Genomic DNA, 22,305 nt, shown 5'->3' with positions numbered 1-22,305 from the left:
CACCTTGACCTGCAAGCACAAAAGATGCAAGTCTGCCCTTTCACTGCCTTCACTCTCATTGTCTAGAATCCCAAACACTTACTCCTTCCAGGTGAAAGAGTGCCATACTTGGACCTCTTTCAATTTAGTATAGTGTCTGCTGATCACAATGCCGTCTCCTCTAGATGGGGGGACCAAATGAAGATTGAGTGATCACTTTGCTGAACACCTCCATTCAGTCCACAAGCATTACCTTGAGTGTCTGTTTGCTTGCCATTTTAATACTCTAACCCACTCCCCTTCTGGCCTCTCCATTCTTGCTCTTCCACATGGTTGGAATGAAGCTTAATGGAAACTCAAAGAACAGCAGCTCATCTTGCTATTAGGCACTTCACAAGCATTTGACAATAATTTCAGATCGTAACCATTGCAACCATTTTTTCGGACAGCAGATGCTGGTAATGCTGTTGCCACCTATATCTCCTTTAGACCCATCTTTCGTTTCTTATCCCATTAGTACCCAATTTTCCTTTGTAGCATCAACCCCTTTGTGCACTTTTTAAACCACTTTTCTCTTCCTTTTGCTCACGACCCTAGTTCCCCTTCTTCTCTCATATAAAAAGAGATGATGAAGGAAATACTCAGCAGGCCAGGCAGCCTCCGCGGTGAAAGAAACCGTGTGAATGTTTCAGGTTGATGGCCTTTTGTCAGAACCGGGACAAATAAGTACGGAGACTGGGGGGGAAAAGGGCAGGGGTGGCTAGGGAAGAGGGGAAGAAAGAACAAAAGGAAAGGTCTGTAATAGAATGGAAGGCAGGAGTGATTAAATGACAAAAGAGATGATGCTGCAAGGCAAAATGGGACGATAAATAAAACGAGGAAATGAATGCCTTTGAAATCTAAATCAAGGATAGGTGCTTATTTTTTTAAGTCTAAATTGTGAAAAAGATTTTTTTTTAAAAAAAAAGTCAAATCACATCAGTACCCAATGTTATCAGTCATGCCTGAGAACGATTCTCTCCTTCCCCCCCAAATTTTAATTATGTATTAGATGCTCTTTAACCCATGCCTATTGCATCTGCTCAAGCTCTTTTGTCATTAGCCATAAGCTCATTTTGCCTTGCTGTGAAGATTTATGGATGCAAATGAAATATTCAGAAAGTATAATATGGAAGACGTACAACCACAAAGTCCATCCTTGGTGCTGTTGGCTTTTGCCATTGTCATTTCTTACATGACAGGGTAGCAATGTACTCCAAAATCTTCAACCTCTTCAGTGCTGGCCAGCAGTGAAATGTTAGCTGGTGTGTGTGATTGATAGGCCAAGGATAAATCCTCCCCTGCTTCACTCTGTAAAGTTTGTACTTTACAGAGAGGAAACCAGACATGTAAAATAAAGTAGGCTCACCAGAAAATGATAAATGTCAGCATTCAAAGATTTGTTAGTTTAATAAGAGTGTGCATGCCTACCATTTCTTTTCTGTCAGTCAGCAATAATTAGGTAAGTATTTCTATGGCAGGATATTTTTCATATATGCTGTAAAAACTGTACATTGCTCTCCAAGGTAGTGAGCACGAGGGAAAACAGGAGGGCAAAAAATATTAATACCTCAATACCTGTGTCACCTATGGCTCAGTCAACTGGTAGCCCCCTCACATGGTTCAGAAGGTTATGTTTTCAAGGCCCAATCCAGTCATTTGATCAAAAAAATCTAGCCTGACACTGCAGTACTGAGGGAGGGCTGCACTGTCAGAGGTGCCATCTTTTTTTGAATGCTCCTGCTCTTCCTTGAAATAGCACCACAGATCTTTGATCAACAGCTGAGACGGTGAGCTGGGTATTAGGCTAAAGTCTCATCTGATAGACAACACATCCAACAGTCGAACACTCCCTCAGCATTGTACTGGAGTGTGAGCCTAGATTATGTGGTCAACTGTCTGGATAGGGGATTGAACCTATGACTTTCCGCCTCAGAGTGTTATCGCTGAATGAAGGTTAGCATGTGATAGTGGTAACACGTAAAACAGTGAACCTTTACTAGATTAATGAACAAATAGCAATAATGTTAATTAATGCATATTAATTTTTTACATTTCCATTCCTTTGCCGATTAAGTCATTAATATTTTGCTGCTGAGTTCAGTTTCGATGTATTGAGTGTCTTTTGGTGCCATCTTTTAAGTAGCCTTTATTCATGCATGAACATGGACAGATTTCATTTTAGATTTGAATGACAGCACAATTAACCATAAAGGAACAGTCTCTAAGTTGAGACTTCATTAACAATTAGATAGTGACTCCAGGAGGAGTCCTTTGTGCAGGAAATCCATGTTCAAATAAACATAGCAGGCCAGATTGTGTGTTAGTAATGACATCAGAACTGTCAGCATTCTCCATCATTACTCCTCTAAGACTGACAGCAACTTCTAGAGCCTACAGTTAAACATGAAAATTCAGAAGTTGCTTTCAGTGATTCAGCACTTCATGATAGGGTACATTTGAGGCTCCTCCAGACAGCAATCAAGTAATACATACCCTTCTATGCTGTTAGTTTACTGTAAAAACTCTTGAAAAAGTTATACCCTAAATGAGCAGTATTTTTTTCACCAGCATACTTTTGCTTTAGTTGCTTTGGCATTATAGGGCAATATCTGTATTGTGCATTTCTATGGATAGTGCTAGCTAAACCAGGCATGACCTGCCAAATAGTAGTCCTGATAATAAACACTTGTAAATGGAATAATCTAAAGATGGGCCTTGAAAATTTCAAGTGCTGGGGCTCTAACAATATTTTTTGGCAGCTTGTTCCATTGTGATATTGTCCTTGGGAAGAAAGATTGTTGATACGATGCCTTGGAAACAAATGGTCTTTGTATCTTGAGTGGATGGCTACCTCGTGTTTTGTCATTGCCGGAGGGCACCAGGTATTTGCTACTGTTGAATCCCACCAGTTTATTCCATATTTTATAGAATATGGTCAGTCTATTTTTCTCCCCTCCCTTGTTGTATTCATTCCCATTCCAAATATTTGATCCATGTCCATAATCACGACTGAACAACCTCACTGTCTATAAAAAACTGATTTAAGATTTGTGACATGTCAAATTTCTCCATTATGTTAGCTTTTAAAAATGTGCAAAGTTTTTTACTTTATGATATTTTCTATCTGGTGTACATCCCAACCATGTATTTGCACTTAATAAAATTTTAATTAATAGTGAAAAAGTCAATGTATTTTAATTCCTGGTTTACTTTCTGTGAAAATACTTTGGTGCAATTGGCTGCTTATCTTGCCTGATGACATCACTTGTTGGGTGCCTGGAGATTGAATCTGGGCCCCAAGCCATGACTAACTGATGTCAGGAATGGGGAAATCTTTGCTGTAGAGATCACTAGATCTTTGTGGGCAGCTTTTTGAGGTCAGTGGTATGTGCCAATGCTTCGTTGCTGACCATGAAATCCAGACGACCAGAAAAAGTACTTTCGCCCACCTTCTCTTAACCAAAGTGTGTGTAAACAATGTGTCAGGACCTGCAAAAAAAATTAAGGCTTGGCCTAACCTGTAATGCAATATGAACTGCAATGTTGCATTTATTTTTGAGTATCTGAAAACGAGGTTTTCTTTTTTGAGAATTTATTTTATCATAAAGGAATAAAGCTTGACAATCTTTAACTTCAAGACAGACAACACCATATTAAAACTACAGCACTGGAATAAAATGCACTTCTTTGAGAGAAAATGGTATCCCCAGAAATACTTTTGCTGGCTGAAAAGTTCAATTGGAAATTCAATCTTTACAAAACGTGTGGATTTTGCATTTGCGATTATTGTTAAATCTAACGTCATGTGAAGTTGGCAAAAAAGTACCAGCTCTTCAAAGCTTAAAAGGATCCAAAATTTGCAATGAATCAGCCCCAGTTGCTGTACAAGTTGACTGAAATGTTATCCATTATTCTTTATATAACAAGCCATAACCACTTTGCTCTCCGCCCCACGCAGTAATACAAATACAACAGTGCAATAGATTCAACTAAATATATTATGCATTGTGTTATACTCATTGCTCAAGAACCGTACTTAGAAGACTTTAGAAAGGTTGGAAATTTAATTTCAAGTTGTTAAATACATGTGTTGGTTATACAATTGTAACATCTGTTAAGTTTTAGTCACATTTACACCAGTTTAAAAAAAACCCTGTTCCTCTCATCCCACCTCCTCTCAAAAAACATAGCCTAAATAAGTTACCCCACCAAAACTGGCATGAAAAATGATTACAACTAGTTTAAATTACTCATCAAAAGGTGCAGCTAATATATGAATAGTAATTTTTAAAATGAAACTACCTTTTACTGGAAATAAAAGGCCAACTTCACCAAATCTGTCTATTCAGTGCATCGTTTTTCCTGGCATTTCTTTTGCATGTGGGAAAGGGCCTGTGAAAGCTTTTTTTTTAAGAACTGCAGTGATCTCTGCAGTTTGCTGTGGGTTATAACTAAAGGTGCCTCAGATATGTAGCTTCAGTCTGAGATCACAAAATAACCATACTTGGTACAAAGCAGATCCTACTTCTGCGATCGCACTTCATTTTTTTCCCTCTTTTAAGATCCCACAACTGGATTACAATGTCCCAAAACTGCTGACATCTGGGCAACTTCCTCCCAGATGGTGCAAGATTGGATTTAAGCTCAGTTCTACCTGCTGCACTAGCTTGAGAAAGATTGATGTGAAAAAAAAAGAAGCTTCTGGTAAGAGTTAGTGCCTCCAAATCTCTCTTCAGTGTGTGTACACATTCCTGTGTACAAGGCAAACTTAGGAGAACAGGTCTCTTTGGGAAAAAGTGCCACTTTGCTGGGAAAATTCCATTAGCTGCACCCTAAATAATGGGAGTTCCTCCTAGTCAAACAGTTGTCCAAACCATTCTGTCCCAATTGTTTACCATTAGGCGTGGGGAAATATCACAGATCAGACTGGCACACAATGGGAACATAAATTCAATACATTTTGAATAAAATGTTAGGTTACTCAGGTTTTCCATGAATTTCCAATCCTGGAGCCTATACTCTTAAAAGACCAAACAGTGTACAATGTAACCATGGGCACAGTTCAATCTGTGCTGTGCAACGTTCTGTAAAAATGGTGGTCATTTCACCAGAAACTGAGTATGGTGAACTATTTTTGGCCATTGTTTGGACTGCAAAGGTTCGAGTTGACATTACTTCAGTCACGCTGGGGGGGGCGGCGGGGGACCTGTATTTTCTTAGCAGATAAACCATCACAATTAAACTGGTGAACAGGAAATGCTGCATTTGGTTTTCTCCTACCTAATAGAAACAACCCAATGACAAAATAAAAATCTTCACTTATAACGTAAGGACTTAAAGGTCAACCTGCATACAATCTTGCAGAGTTCTCAGCTCAGGGTAGCAATGAAAGTTGAGCTACTCATTCACATTCAGACCTGTACTAATGTAGGGGAGATGCGAGGTTCCTATGTTTGAATACGACATTGACTGAACGCTGTGTCAGATAGGCAGGAAGGACCCCATCACTAACCAGAAATTGGACCAACCTGTGCCAACACTTGAAAGAATTCAGAGCAGCTGTTAACATGGAGGGGTCAGTTACATAAGAGGGATGAGTAACTGAGTGTTAGATCTGTAATAATGTGGACGATAAAAGTGGTCTCATTGGGCTCAGACTAAGGAAGCTAGATCCACAGGGACAGCCAGGCCTGGACAGGTGTGAGGACCAAGCCCGCAACTAGAGCCAGGCCTGTGCAGGCAATAGGGGGTCAGAATAAATAGATGGGGCACCTGCATTCTTTGTTTCTTGATATGAACTGGAGGCTTTGAAAAATCTTTCTTGGTTGTTTAAAACCCTTTATATAATCCACAACTATAGGCAGACAACATACCAGCCAGGAACGTTTCAACACAAGAGCTTCAAAAAGGAGGAACCAGCTTGTTTAGAGTGAGCAACACAAATGAATTCAAACTGGACAAAAAGCTCAGAAGGAAAATATACCATGTTCAGTTGTTAATTTCTATAAAAATATAAAGAGAAACTCTGGAGGAGAACATCTGTGCATAGAAAACACACACATATACACGCCAAGAATATACACGCAGAAGATAGATTGCAAGAAGTGCTTGGTCATTCATCAATGTGAGTGGACAGAGGATCTTGCAAGTGTGTAGGCTCGATACCCAATTCTCCATACAAACTCTGCAATGAAATCTATCCAATCCTAGTTGCAAAAAGAGGAAAATAAAAGTCCTGGGTGTACATTTGTAGTGTGTAGAAAACAACAAAAGCTTATTTAAAGAGATACTTATCCTGTCCCTATTCTAGATTAGTAAAAACAATTAGTAGGTAAATACTCATTATTTAGATTCTCATGGTCATTTAATCAAGACTACAGTTTCTTAGTTTAAGAAACAGCACTCCTACATAGACCAAGTTTAAAAAATCATATTTTGTTATTCTTAATGCTGCTTTTTCATTTATAGAAAAGTATCTGACAAAATATTCTTACATATAATACATTCCCAGCATTAAAACTCGTTTGATCTGCAACATACTGTGTGTATTTATAGAAATAAGGCTATCATTCAAGCCTATCTTCCTGCAAAAAAATGAAGCAATTTTTTAAAAACTGAGCAAGTAGGCTTAGGATAAAAGTGAAGTGACACAAGATCTCGGCGAGTACCCACAAACAACAATGCGGAATTCCCCGAGAGGTGGCAGACTTCTCCCTTCTCCCCATTGCAAACGAGCGTCCAATCTACTGAGGGGAGGTGCCACAATGTAGAGCCCCTGGATAGGAATAAACAGAGCAGGAGGGCCACCCAGTGGCCAGTACTGGCAAGTGCCTGGAGAGAGACGACTTGCACAGTTGGGTGCGTTTGGCCTGGCAAAACTAAGGTTGACCAGAAAAAAAACATATAGAAATTCCACATTTATTTATATAGTGAAAACAAACACTTTTCAGGATGCATTCTCATTTTTTCCCCCCAAACGGTGCTGATATTTCTTGACTTCGATCCGACTGTTTCTGTGGAAAGGAGGACAGATGTACAACCATTCAGCATTTAAGAATACACCAGTGCTACTGACAGTAGTACACATTTAGGATTACAGCATTTACACAGAACTGTTGAGAGATAGAGAGAGAAAAAACATAAAATGAGCTTTCTGGTCACATGATGCAAGTGTTTACTTTTTTGTTTCCATCAAGAAACGTGCAGTGATGTCTCGGCATCATGGTCCAGGATACCCATGGAAGTCTTTCCACCATCAGGATGCTTCTCTCTTCTATCACATCCAAAGATCCCAGCAGCAAATGACACACAAAAGCCACCACCCCCCACCCCCAGACACGCAAAAGCCAAATGTCACCAGTGAAATTTGTTGGCATCACATTCGGTAAATATGCTTCAAAACTGGCCATCGGAGTTGTCTTATGAATAAATGGTGATCACTTCGCTGCCACCACCTCGCACCATCAACACTCTGTTCAGGCCCTCAGTCAGCACCTCCAGGAACTCCATGTCTGTCAAACTTTAAGTCAAGGGTGTATTATCCTCAATAGAACTAGGTGAAGCACTAAGGCTCATGGAAGACTGCAATTGGAAAGTGTGCGAAAGATATGATCAAGAGTTCGGGGGCAGGGTAGAAGCAGATAAGCTGAGAGAGGGGATGGGAAGATGGGAAGGCAGTGGCGGGGTGCAGAGCCAGGGTAGGTGGGGCTGGGGGAAGGTTTGGTTGATGGCCAAGGGGAAAAGTGGGGACAAATCAGCTGACGCAGAATAAATGCTCCCTAACTTGGTGACAAGGTCGTCCATGAGCTCCTCACATTCATTAGTGGTGAGGGTGGAGGGGAGGATATGAGAGGGATTAGCGAAATGTTTGGCAATTGAGAAAAGAAGCTCTGGAGCATATGTTTAGTCAACAGTGTTCAAAGGTGGCTGAAAAGTCAAGGAGAGAAACACAAGGAGAGAGGGAGGTTGAGGAGTGAAAAGCGTGTTACATAATCAAACACAGAATGATGCACCATGTGATATGGCTTTTTTTTAAAGAAAGCTTTTAATCAGATTAGAAATAAAATTTAATCTTTCCCACACACTTTTTCATCATAATGCACAATCTGTAGCAGCTGACATGAAAAGGATACAGTTTTCATCCCCTTGTCTGTTCTTGGGGGGACCTGGCAGATTCAGTAACACGAGTCTGGCATCCTGGGACTTGTTAACCACAACTTCATTGAGTTTCACCGCAGTATGCATCCGCCTAACATTGGACTGATTCCTGAAAGAGAGGAAAACTGAGATGTGTAACTTGGGTCAGGTGACCAGAATAGGAGTAGGATGAGGTTATCACCCATATGACCTCCCTGCCTTAACCATATTAAGGTGGAAAGTCACTGTGGCTAATTACCCTCTTGGCATACACAGAACAAGGAATGCATTTAGAAAAGTTTATTTAATTTAATATGAGCTATCCTAAAGAAGTCACTTTTTAAGGAAATGGAACACTACTTAAGATCCAAAACAGTTTGCCAAACTCTACCTTGCTCTCTGCATCTAAATTTACTGGAAACGCACAGATGGCTGTTTTATTAGATGTTGTAAAAATGATGCAATGCAACAATTACAATTTAGACGTTTGGAACAGTTCTTCTCCCTCTCAATGATCAGCTCTTTTCCATGTCCTTGTCTTGTTACAAATTTGGATTTGCTGTAGATTCCCTTTCTTGGCATCAGCTACCTCCGTAAGCAATTCAGGCATCTCACATCCCACTCCATGTGCACCTGTATAACCCGAGGATGTAACAATACTATTCCCTATGTGACCGGGATTGGATATATTTGTCTTTTACATATGCATTTCTTCGATCTCTAGGGAAGACAGAGCAATCATGGGGAGGTGGTGGTGCAGTGATATTGTCGCTGGGCTAGTAATCCAGAGACCCAGGGTAATGCTCTAGGGACCAGGGTTTAAATCCCACGATGGCAGATGGTGGAATTTGAATTCAACAAAAATCTGGAATTTAAAGTCTGATGATCATGAAACCACTGCCAATTGTTAAGAAACCTATCTGGTTCACTAATATCCTTTAGGGAAGGAAATCTGCTACTCTTATCTGGTCTGGACTACATGCGACTCCAGGTCCACAGCAATGTGGTTGACTGTTAACTGCCCTCTGAAAATAGCCTACCAAGCCACTCAGTTGTATCAAACCGCTATGAAGTTTATAAGGAATGGAACTGGACAGACCACTCGGCATTGACTAGAAAGACAACGGCAATGGCAAACTGAGCTCTCAGAGCTTCCCCATAGACTAGTCAAGCAACAGCCTGACATAGTCACACTCACAAAATCATACCTTACAGATAGTGTCCCAGACACCAACATCATCATCCCTGCGTATGTCCTGACCCAGCATAGGTGGCAGCACAATGGTATACAATCGGGAGGGAGTTGCCCTGGGAGTCCTCAACATCGACTCCGAGCCCCATGGCATCAGGGCAAACATGGGCAAAGAAACCTCCTGCTGATTAACACTTACTACTACCACCCCCCTCCCCCCCCACCCTGCCCCCCACCCCCCCTCAGCTGATGAATCAGTACTCCACCACGTTGAACACCACTTGGAGGAAGCACCGAGATTGGCAAGGGTGTGAATCTACTCTGGGTGGGAGTCCTCAATGCCCATCACCAAGAGTGGCTCGGTAGCACCACTGCTGACTGAGGTGGCCGAGTCTTAAAGGACAAAGTAGCTAGACTATATCTGCAGCGGTCCTTCACTGTCGCTGGGTCAAAATCCTGGAACTCCCTCCCTAACAGCGCTATGGGTGTACCTACAGCACATGGACTGCAGCGGTTCAAGATGACAATCCCACCACCACCACCATCTCAAGGACAATTAGGGATGGGCTGAAGTGAGATAAATGATTTGATTTTATTAAGATTGATATTAAAACGTGTGTGAATAGCTTTAGAATGGACAACTGTAGTTATGAGGGGACATTCTAGGCATGATGGGAAATTTAGCCAATACTATAGGCATGATGGGATCCCTGGCCAAGGATAGTTCCAGAAGCGGCTTGCCCAGCAGTTGTAACAATAACCACTTTCACAGACATTCATTGTTGAACAAGACAAGGAGATAAGTGGGAACTGAAGGCTGTACCCAAGCCTGAGGGATGAGATAATGGGAACACCTGCTGATAGAATAGTATGGTTTGTTAAGAAATTAATGAGAAACACTATAATGAAAACTAGGAAGTTAAGAATTATAAATATGTGCTACAAAGCCTGTATCATAGTGAGAGGCACCATAGCAACTGTAGTTCTCTCTGCAGCATATGCTTAAATAAAGCCTTTACTTATTTAAAAGCTCTCAGATTCAGAGTGGTTGTTTTTACCACAATGGGGGAATTAATGCTGGCCTAACCAGCGACACCCACATCTCATGAATTAATAAAAAAGATCAAGACTTTCTACGAATTCATGGGCTGTTTTTATTTCATTGTAAGATAAGCATATAGAAATGCAGCTTTGATGAGGCTGAATTCAATCTATAAAATTTTCCTTTGGATGATAATACATTTTTAAAAAATGCCCCCTACACCCCACATTCATAATCACCTTGATTTAAACTAACGCTCAATGACTCTACTGCGTTTCTAACACTTCAAGCTCCACAAAAGCTCTCAATTGCTCCTTCAAGCTGCCTCCACAAGCCTTCTCATTTCAATATACTGCACTGCTTGCTGTATCCTATTTCTGCATTCTCTCTCTTACTGTACAGCCAGAAAAAGAAATCAAAGACTTTCCAGTACAATGGTGTTTGGTGCTTTTCATTTGCTGAGAGGGGTTAATGAATTGCTTACAGGCAATCTTGAGGAACTAGCAATGAAGTTAACTCATTTATCATCTTAACTACACAAACCATGCACCTCAGCTTTGACTCCAGATGAAATCAGTGCTTCAAGCACAAACCACCCTCTTTTATAAAATGCCTTCAATGTAAAGAGCATCCCAGGGTACTTTATACATAAGTGCAAGAGAAACAGATAACTAGATGGAAAATGTCGAAGAAAGAGCTGGCAAGGGAATTCCAGACAGTAGGATTCAGTGGCCTGAAGGCTGTTTTGCCATCGGTGGGATGGAGGCATTAAAGGAATGTACAAGAGGCAAAAGAGACTTGGGGATAGCTGAGTTAGGGTGGGGCAAGGCTATGGAGGGTTTTAAAGACAGGAACAAATATTTTAAATAAGATACCAAGAAACAGTCAGTAAGGGCTGTAATGACAGCCAAGCATTATGGCTTTGTAATAAGATGGGAGTTTATGGATTGTGGGGGGTGGGAAGCCAGCAAGAGTTTGTGGAACAGTTAATGAAAACACGTGTTCAGGGTTTCAGTAGCAGAGAGACTAAGCCAGGATAGAGGTGGACTATACTGCAGAGGTGCATGGGATTCTAATGAAGTGAAGGGGGAGGGAAGACAGACATTTGTCATCTGATGTCTGTACATTTTAAAAGCAGTTGTGGAATTTGTTCCATCTATATAATGGTTGTAGAATCTCAGTTTTACTGATGGGGTACAGTGGGCAATGCTGTGCAGATCTGAACGTAGCAGTGAGCAGACATCTTATACAGTATTACAAAGTATTTCCAGCACAGAAACAGACCATTCAACCCATAAGGTTGATGCTAATGTTTATGCTCAATGCGTGCCTCCTCCCACCCTTCACCTATCTCCTATAAACATATTGGGCCGTAACTTCCAACTAGCATCAGAAAGAGATGGAATTGGAAGAAATAAATACATATTTACCTGCCCCTGAAAATTACACTGATACACCAGAGCTTTTGGGGCCTGCACTGAAAGACTCCTTCCAGGTCCCTGCAAAGTGCAGCTCTGGCAGATTCGAGGATCTAGCTGCTGTAAAGCAGGTAAATTTAAAGGGTCAGTGAAACTGACTAGCCAAGGAGAAGGTAAGTGTCTAAGATAAGTGGATAGGATTTGGGGGGAGGAGGGGTTTGGGTGATGGGTGGGGGTTTAGAGGTCGGGAGTGGTCAGAGGTCAAGAGTGGTCGGGAGTGTGGGGCGAGTCCCATGGCGGGTGTTTTGGGCGATGGGGGGAGGAGTCTGGGGAGGGGGTGGGGGTTGGCCTGGGTGTCTACCCAGTTACCCAGAAGTTCAAAGAGGTTTTAACTCTTAACTTTTTCCAAGTAACTATTGGTGTAACCCTGGCAGAACCACTGGAAGTTTGCGATTTAAACCGCATTTTCAGATGGTTCCCAGCACAGGGCAATCGTCCAGAGGAAGTGTGCACCTCTGGGCAATTGCCATGCAAACCCTTACCCAGGAACTTCAGAGAGGGATTCCCCTGCACATCTTTGGGGGTATCCCCCAAATCCAACGCTAGGGAGTTCAGAGGTTATTGCCCAACCTTTTCTCCCTCTGTGCTCATTTAATTTTCCCTTAAATGTGTCTATACTATTTCACCTCAACTGCTCCCTGTGGCATAGAGTTCCACATCCAACTATTCTCTGGTAAAAAAGTTTCTCCTGAATGCCCTAGTGGATTTATTTATGACCATCTTATATTTACGGTCCCTAGTTCTGGTCTCTCCCGTAAGTGTAAACATTATCTCTACCTCTACAAGATTATGGAATGGTTTGATAGGGTAAAATTCCATCAGGTCACCCCTCTGTCTTTTCTTTTCTAGAGGAAAGAGCCTCAGCTTGTTCAAACTTTTCTCACAAAAAAAACCCCTCAGTTCCAGTATCATTCTAGTAAACGTGTTTTTTGCACCTGCTCCAATGTCTCTATCCCTTTTTTTACAAGATGGAGACCAGAGCTATCCACAGAGCTCCAGGTGTGGCCTAACTGAAGTTCAATACAAGTTTAATATGACTTCTCTGTTTTTTAATTCCATCCCACCATAAATTAACCCCAGTTCCGCAGTTTTTTTTTAAAAAAGCTTTATTAACTTTGAGTCACTATTGTTGGCGATTGGTGTGTCTGAACCCCCGCCCCAGGCCTTTCTATTCCACTACCTCTTTTGGACATCTAGTTCCAAGGTACATGTGGCCTCTTTATTCTTCCTAGGTCATCTTCACTACTTCATGGAGCTAGGGAACTGGTTTTACTGCAGGTCAGGAGGTTCAAGTGTAAAAGTACACTCACTGCTTCAACACAGGTCCTGAAGTCCTGATGTTTGAAATTTTTCATGACAGGAACTTAGAATGTACGAACCTTGACAAATATGGTATAGCAGTGAAAAGAGGTTACAGAATTTCCAGCAGTAGCAATAGAAAACTCAAAGCTTATGATCGCCATTCACATACAAACCACGGAATGGCCGTAGGGCTTTTTTTTTAGGGCAACACTGGCAAGGCCACATTAAATGCCATTCATTGCTGCCCAGATGGCATTAAGAGTTGATCTCATAGTGTAGGACTGCAGCCAGGCATGGACCAGACTGGGTAAAGGGGGTAGGTTCCCTTCCCCAAAGAATATTAGTGAACTGTGCAGTACATATCCAGATCTCAGATATCTGAGCTGGGAGCCGCAGCAGTATTTCTACATTTTAAAAAGGTGTGGTGTTGGTGGCTGTGAAGTGTCTGGAAAAATGTTTGTTCCATAGTCCCATCATCAATTGTCCCTGGTGTTACTGAGGCAAAAGCTTCCTGACTTGGGTTTTAATCCAAGGTATAAATGGAAAAGCTGTACTGAAAAGGCTTCCTTTCTGTGCTAACTTGCATCCAGTATGACACATTTTGAAACTGATTTTTGGGAGCAGGCACACTACAAACGTTTCAGGGAGATGAGTTTGCCTGATACTCCAACACAGCCACATCACCACCACCCCTCCAAGGCACATTCAGGTAAGGTTAAACAGCTCCTACTACACAGCCCACTGCAACACCAGAAATCATACTTGCGATGTGAAAACCCTTTATGATCAGTGTCATGCTTATAAATCCAACACACAAAACACATGCAAGAGAATAACCTCTCAGTCCTTTTCAGCCCACATAACCCAAAAGCTTCATTGTTTGTTCAAACCAATAGCCTGCTATATTAAAATTTTATATATTATAATCGGTGTGGTAATGTGTCCAATTTACAAGGTCTGCCAGGGTTTGATGTATCGAGGTTTAGGGTACCCTCCATTTAATTCTGGAATGAGTGGCAAAATGCGGCTTAGTAGCATGGAGAGATTCTTAAAAGAAAAACCTTTTTCATCTCCTCAATATGTTTTTGCTCAGCAAATGGAAAAGGACATCCTTATTTTAAGGGAGTCATCCAATGGCTTTAGCTGTAAACACAATGCACAGTGTGTTACTAAGGCATAACAGCAAACTGAATAGCTTGTTAGACCATTTCAGAAGGCTGTTGAAAGCCAACCACAGCCCTTCTCATCCAGGGTATTACTAGGGGGGGCAATTAGGGGAGAGAAAAATGAACTAAAGATCCAATACAATTCCTCAATTGTTATACACCCATTTTTCTACTTGAAGGGTGTGTATGTGAATATGAGATAAGAAATTTTGTCCCATAGTCTTCCCCGTCACATGCATGATAATGGGTCAAAGCGTTGATCCTCCTACATCCAAGCAGGAGTCTCTGTCTTCAGTACCCAAGGTCACTGGTAGTGTCAGAAGTATTCCAAAAATTTTTGTATTACTGTGAAAAGTAAGGGGTTTGGGTAGTTATGCCAGAGATGTTCTTTTTTGGGCTGAGTCAATTTACCTTCACCAGTTTAAAGAGGTTGGAAAATAATTCAAAGGGAAGTTAGTCATTTAAGTTTGGGAAAACTTTCCAAATGTCAGGTTGCTTTTTATGTTTCACCTAATTATTCTGGTGAATGAGATTTGAATCAGTCATTCATTCAAAGTACCTCTAACTTGGTAAAACATCCCAAGTAGCATCACAGGTGCATTATCAGACAAAATTTGACACCGAGCCACATAAGGAGATATTAGGATAGGTGGCCATAAGCTTGGTCAAATTGATAGATTTTAAGGAGCGTCTCAAAAGAAGGAGACAGAGAGAGGTAGAGTGGTTTAGTGAGGGAATTGCAGAGCTCGGACCTAGACAGCTGAAGGCATTGCAATCAATGGAGGTGCCAAGAAAACCAGAGATACACAAGATGCCAGAGTTGCAGGAATGCAGAGATAGCAGAAGGTTATAGAAGGATGCAGATATAGTCAGGCACAAAACCATGGAAGGATATGAAAACAGAATGAGAATTTTAAAATTTAAGGCATTTGCTGGACTGAAAGCCAAGGTAGGTCAGTGAGCACAGGGCTGATCGGTGAACAGGGCTTGGTGCAAGTTAGGTTATGGCAGCCAAGTTTTGGATGAATTTAAGTTCATGGGGAGTGATAGGTGGGAGGTGGACTAGGAGAACACAGGTCTCCACTGGTGGGACCTGCTCCCAATGTTGACCAAAGGAAGAAATATGATCAAAGTCACTGCCCAGATAGAGAAAAAAAAAAATCAAAGATCTGGGAAACTACGAAGGCAAATTAAATATACAGACACTGTGTGGAGCTGCACTGGACACCACATTAATATCCAATTTGAATATGTAAATTTCTCACTAATAACAGAGAAAACAATCTTGGTATAGCAAGTTTAGTGCAAACAAAATTAGCCCTTACTCTTGGGAATAATTTGAACACAGAGCAAACTCCCTCCAGTCTGCAGTTAATAAAGCTTTTGGAGAAAGCATCATGTGTTGTTAAGGACTATCTACAAATACAAACACACAAGGAGTACAGATTAAATTAAAATCAAAATGTGACTTACAGGTTTCCCCATTCTCTGAAAACAACAGAGGGAAAGAAAAATGACAGTTACTGCAAATTTCGAACATTGAAGCTGTTTGCTCCTAATTTCACAAAGTGCCAAAGAAAGAGGCTGAAGAAAAACAACATTTCTAAAATACAATTATACTTGAAAAGGTTACAGGACATTATAATACAACACATTGACTCCACAATACCTCAGATGCTTCAAATTGTTTCCAGACGTGGCTAACGTTTGGTTCATTGTGATTTGCAAGTATCCTTGATTGACAGCGATACGACAAATCAGAAAGCACCAACATGTTTTCCAAAAGAGGCAGATTTTAACTCAGGGTGGCAAACCACTCAGGCAGTAGGTTGTCATGGCAATCTTAACCACCAGTTAAATACCACTGGTCCACTCCTACTCCTGGAATGGGCCAAAAGCAGGCAATCAGCAGGTGAAGATCAGGTAAGCACCAATGATCTATCGGTTTCTAGTCAACTAGCGTGGACAGAGTTTTGAAGTGCAAAGGGTGGTGTAGGGTGTCAAGCAGCAGGGGTGACCATAACTTTCTTTATGCAGCCTTGAAAAAGCACTTCTGTTCCTCGTGGCTCCATAAAAGGAAGGTTTCAGACTCACCTGAAGGGGCCTCTTCTGACTTCAGATCAGCTGCCAACCTACTCTGGTCAACGTTAAATGTATCACAATCTTATTAATGCAGCCTGATTTGTATGGTTATGAGGCTTCAGCCAGCAAGTTGTTGCCGCTAACAGTCAAGATCTAAGTGGGTAAGTTATTTGCTTGTTTTTAACTACCAACCTCCGTTACACAACCCCTTCTGTTAATGATGAGTCCAATCACTACCACTGGTTTTCTGCCCACCCTAAAGTTGGATATCACCCCATAATGGTGAGGTTTTATATCCAGCTCTTCCACAAGGCACCTAGGTAAAGGCTTGTTGGAGAGACCATGTGTGCTAGTGGCATTCAGTAAACCCAATCAATCAAACCAAGCAAATCCACCCATCCCCAACTCCTATCCACCACTAACATCTCTTGTTCTGTCTTGTTGATGTCCATAATCAGTCCAAGTACAAAATACAGCATCAACATCAGCCCACTCCCATCTTAAATGATCAATTTTAAGCTGTTGGTGAACTTCAATATTTTCTGTGCTCAGTGACTAATAACTGTAATTAGAATGCCTAGAAATGGTTTTGCAGGATCTGCTAGAGTAATCATTTGGAAGGCATTTGGGACAAGTTTGCTTTGATTCACAGCATTCTGGTGTTAGTTGAATATCTTCTTAACACAGTAACGTTATTCTATTTGGTCTGGGCCTACATGTGACTTCAGTCCCATGCTGTTTGGCTGATTCTTAATGTCCTCAGAGTAGGTAGGAATGGACAGTAAACATGGTCTTAGTGATGTTGCCCAGATCCAACCTGGGTTAGTCTAGCACCATAACCACTAAGCTAGGCATAGGACAATCTTTGCCTCACTTTCTTCAGTTTAACTACCCTCAGGTCCCCATGCCACACACTTGGCAATAATGAATCCAAATTTTTTTATGAACATTTTGCTTTACTGTCCTGAGCAATGAGTGGTCGGCCCTCGCATTGTGCTCACATGAATGTAACCCAAAGACGCCCCTATTCCATCCAGTTAGACGAGACACAAAGGAGACCCGTTATTTAAATTGCATTGGTGCTTCTCCCTTTGTCCAATCGCTCAAATGACTGCAGTCAGTTTACATCAGGTGTTGGGGGTTAACAAGGGAGTTTGGGTTTTCTGGTGCTTTTCGATTCAAGATTTAGAACATTTGTTTCTGTGAACTGACTTAAGCAGTCCTCAGAATTGTACAGGGAATTTAATACACATTTCAGATTACACATTACAGAACACACTTAACAGAAAAGCTGGTGACAATGAGGCCAAACATAGCATGCTCATTTAAAAATAAAACTGAAATCAACTTACGGTTTCATGTTAAAAATATCTCTCACACCTTCTGTTAATAATGATTCTTTATTTTTGTGCTTTTCTGCAGTGATTTTCTCTTTGGTCCAGGTCATGTGCACTCCTTCTGGAGCAACTGAAAGCTTGTCAGTACCAGAGGAGTGAGCAGCTGCATTTCTGTCATGTATCAGTTGGGCCTAAGGGAAGTCAAAAGGAAACAACAGTCACCAAATCGGCACAACCCCCAAATCATACAGAACCATGTGAGGAAAGTAAAAATGGTCTCTCAATTGGTTCTTGGATCTGGGCCAACATCACCAAGACCATGTTTACTGTCCCTTCCTATCTGCCCTGTGGGCATTAAAAGTCAACCACTGGAGCCACATGTAGGCTCAGATAGAGACAGCAAGTTCCCTTCTTTAAAGGGCCTTAGTGAACCAGTTGGGTCTTTACAAAAAAACAGCAACTTCTGTCATAATTTTATTTGGTGCCAGTCCACAATCACCAGATTTATTCAATTCGGTTTCTTAATTTGCCACGGTTGAACTCCTGACCTCATAACCACTCCACTGCCATAGCCATAAATGACACCATAGCATCAACTTACTTTAGTCACGTTAGTGGGCACCCATCTTTGGTGGGCAATGCAGTAGGAAACAAACACAGATCATGCAGTTCAATCAAAAAGAGTAAAAGCAAAAGAATGAAACTTTACAAAACAAACAGGAACACAGCTCCACACTAACCAAGGCTCACTGCTGCAGAGGAACAATGAACAAAGGAGATTCAGAAAAGGTTCAGTGGTGTCCTGGTGGACATTTACAAGATCGGCTGAACATTATATGATGATCCCTTGTTGATTATAGATTCACACAGCACAAAAGGAAACCATTCAGCCCATCATACCTGTGACAGCTTTTGGAAATAGCTCTCCAAACTGTCCCAACTCTCCTGCTTTGCCCCCCATAGCCCTGCAATTTGTTCCTTTTAAATAAATATCCAATTCCCTTCTGAAAGCTACTATTGAATCTGCTTCAGTCACACTTTCAGGTAGTGCATTCCTGATCATGGTAACTCGCTGCTCACCGTCATGACATGGCACACACAGTTTTTTGTTTAAGTGCTCATCAAGGCCAATATTGTCTGCCTTGGGATTTGGAATGTATTTCCCCACTTCTACACTCTGTGTGAACAATAAGCATTCCCATGTCAGCTACAATGCAACCAGATATAAGATTAGATATATTATGCTTCAACCTTGAGCCTCAATTCTAACATTATCTACTACTGCACCAATATGAAGTGTCCTATCTTGAATACTAAGCACCCATATGGAATCTCCATACCGCACTGAAAATTTACTGCAATTAGTACTAGGCTACTGACCTACACTCACTGGAAACTTGTCCGAGACTACTCAAACTGTTTCTTCTCTTCAACTTCCGAGCCTTTCCAAAGGCTTCAACTCCTTGCTGGAGCACTTGTCATCAAACCAAGACAACTCATCCAGGTGGCTATTATGTGATATTGATAGCAAGTATCAGACTATTCGACAACAAGGAGGATCATTCTAAGTCTACACATGTCCTAATTTAAAGTTTGTAATCACTGCCACAGGCTTCCCTGCACGACAGGAGTTCTCCTAATTAGTGGATGAATTCAAAGGCCTCAGGTCATTTTCCTTAAAGTTTTGCTCTCAACTAATGGGAGAGACTTTAATCCCATCAATCTAGCTGGAATCAAAACTCAGATGTGAAAGAGGATTCTTCAAACTCACAGCATGACCCAGATTGCCTTCTTCAAAGCTGCTCTTGCCAAATGTTACACAAGCAAATTTGATGACACAAGCTCTAAGCATGGACTGGCTGCACGTCAGGGGCGATGTACTTTCTTTTCAAAATGTAAGATTTAGACCAACTTAATCCTTGATTAGCAAATGCACCAAGATAGACGGCTGTAAATTTTAGTTCGGGAAGGAATAAAGTGTTTAGTAATTGGCAGAGAAGTTGGATGGTGCAAGGCAAAAAAAGTTATGCTCTTACTCTCTAACATAACTTGTTTGTCTCTTTTAAGTATTTCATCTTCATTGCTTTTCATTTACATTAGTTCTAGACTTACCCTTTGTTTCTTTACTTTTCCCATTACCATCCCCTTTGCGCTGCACCATCACCACTTAATCTCTCCAGTCTTCTACCCTTTTCCTGCCTCAGAGCCTGCTTAAAACCTGTTCCATCTCTAGCTTCTTACAGTTCTAAAGAAAGGTCCTCAACCTGAAGCATCAACACTGTCAGATGCTACCTGATCTGTTGAGTATTTCCAGCATTTTCTGTTTTTATTGTCATTGTAGTAATTTCATGTCATTGGGAAAATGGCTTCCAAATACACAATACTGAAAAGTTATTTGGTCATATGGAAAATAACCAGAAGTGGCTTAACAACAGATGTAAACATTCTATATCATGTGACATGATAGCAGTGACGGTTTGGGTTGCAATACTTTGAACCGAATTGAAATTCATCACCTTGCAATCACCGATTGGTAAATCACTGTTGTTGGTCTCGGTTATTTGTCACCAGTCTTGACAGTATCAGTATCATAGTGTGGGAAGTGATGCCAGTTATTAGTGACAATGTGCACGGAGCTTTGCTCTGCAACAAATGATGGAGGTGAGCCTGTTTGGAAATTTCATATTTAAGTACGGGGCAATCATTAGAAAATAATCCCCTATAAAAAAGTTTCCCAAAAAATAAAATTTTGGGGAAGGGGAAGAGATGGTTGGAGAAAGTTTTAATTGGGAACAAGGTCTTTTATCATCTGGCATTTCCTAAGTTCCATCTAGTTCAGCTACCACCATCTTCACTTGATACAGCAATAACAGAGTTGTTGACTAATCATAGCAAATCAATCTCTAAACAGGAATTAACAATTAACCCAAACATGAGGCATGAAAACCCCATGTTGTGGAGGTCTTTGGGAACCATTGGTCTAATGTTAACCGCTCCTCCCCCAAGCAAGCGACAGTTTCCACACGTCATGTTTTCAAATTACTCATCTATTGTATCCCAAAACATTATTTTCTGAAACTATTTTGCACTCGAATGAATCAACACTTTGTTTCCATCATCTCCCAGGCAGACTGTTCCATCGTTCTTAATAAAAGCAGGAAAAAAGGAACAAGGTGCAGATTTGGTCATAATGATCTGGACATTCAATTTTGTTTTTATCCTTAAACTTGGGCAGATACCCCAAAGAGTCAGGTATCACCTGATACAAGTTTGCCTGCTTCAATCAGGCTGTGTGATGGAGTGCCACGCACAAAGGGAAACAATCAAACCATGCCTTTAGGAGTGAGAGAAATGAGGAGAACATGATGTGATTTGAAATCACACCAGTGACTGGTTGGCGAAGTACATGGCAGCATGTGACTCACAAAAGGAGGGGTAACTTTTTTTTAAAATTTGCTCTGTGTGTAGGCACCACCAGCAAGGTTAGTTGCCCTTAAGTCATTCAGAGTCAAGGACAGGAGTCACATCTCATAGAACTGTACAACACAGGAGGTTGCCATTCGACCCAGTGTACCTAGGCTAGACCAGCTAGAGGTGGCAGATTCTCTGCCCTGAATGGCATTAGTTAGATTGGCACAACATAGCTTTCAAGGTAATTTTCCACTGGTGCTGTACCAGACTGACTGAACTCAATTTCCCATCTTGGTATGGTGAGTTTTGAACTCATTGGGTGGTATTTAATGGAGACAACGGGGGTCTCACTCGCCAGCTAGAGAGCCAGTGAGAGCCCAGCATCACCTCTGTTAGGAAGGCCTGCCATACTAAGTACCACTCAGACACTTAACTGGACAGCGGCAGGCCTTCCCCAGGATCAAGGACCCCCAGGGTGAAAAATCCTGCCCAGCGAGAGCTGCTGGCCAATCAGAGGCTGGCAGCTCCATTGGGTCAGTACCTTAAGTGAGCATTAATTGCCCATTTAGGGCCTCAAATGACGACAGGCGAGAAGGCCGCCCATGGGTCTTCAACAGACTTCATCGGGGTGGAAGTGAGAAGGCAGCAGGGTCCGCACCTGCCACCCTCCCCACCACCAAACTTGCCATGGGTGAGGGTATTAAATCCTGCCCATGGTTTTGAGATACCAGTCAGGTAGCATAATCACTAAGCAACAGTGTCCTAATTATTGTGCTTAATTTTCACTAAAGCCTCCACTGTTGCTGTATTTTGATCACATGACATGGTGGTCAAAACAGCTGATTCCCAATTATTTAGGACATTAACAAAAAGGTTAAAATTACTCATTCTTTTCTTTTGAACCAAAGGCTCATACATCCTCAATCATAATTAGACAAAATTTGTTCTATGAGGAAATACAAGAAAATATGTCAATCTGTATTGCACAAACAGGCTAATTTGTTGTGGTAACCTTCACACCTGACTCTTAACTGCTGTCCTTAATACTGAAGGAAACAGGGTAGTGGGTAGGAGAGTAGGTACAGAGGAGCCGTAGTAAAGTGGCCTTACGTAACAAATCAAGCATTTACATGTGATT

General features: G+C 41.4%; 1 protein-coding gene across 8 annotated transcripts in view; it reads right to left on the bottom strand.

The window, feature by feature from the left end:
- Positions 1–6,922: 6,922 nt before the first annotated feature.
- The window catches only part of LOC144679098 (solute carrier family 12 member 7-like), a 261,233-nt gene continuing 245,850 nt past the window's right edge, over positions 6,923–22,305 (bottom strand). For all 8 annotated transcript variants that reach the window (XM_078539393.1, XM_078539398.1, XM_078539396.1 and 5 more), the window contains 4 exons: positions 17,772–17,947; positions 15,811–15,825; positions 8,154–8,287; positions 6,923–7,532 (listed from right to left, as the gene is read on the bottom strand). In XM_078539393.1, the coding sequence (XP_078395519.1) occupies positions 7,441–7,532; positions 8,154–8,287; positions 15,811–15,825; positions 17,772–17,947 (417 nt within the window). In that variant the 3' untranslated portion in view covers positions 6,923–7,440. The remainder of the gene's footprint in view (positions 7,533–8,153; positions 8,288–15,810; positions 15,826–17,771; positions 17,948–22,305) is intronic.

The sequence above is a fragment of the Cetorhinus maximus genome, chromosome 3 (assembly GCF_964194155.1).
Source record: "Cetorhinus maximus chromosome 3, sCetMax3.hap1.1, whole genome shotgun sequence".
Lineage (NCBI taxonomy): Eukaryota > Metazoa > Chordata > Chondrichthyes > Lamniformes > Cetorhinidae > Cetorhinus > Cetorhinus maximus.
Note: the sequence above shows the minus strand (reverse complement) of the source record. Positions and strands in the feature narration are given on the sequence as shown.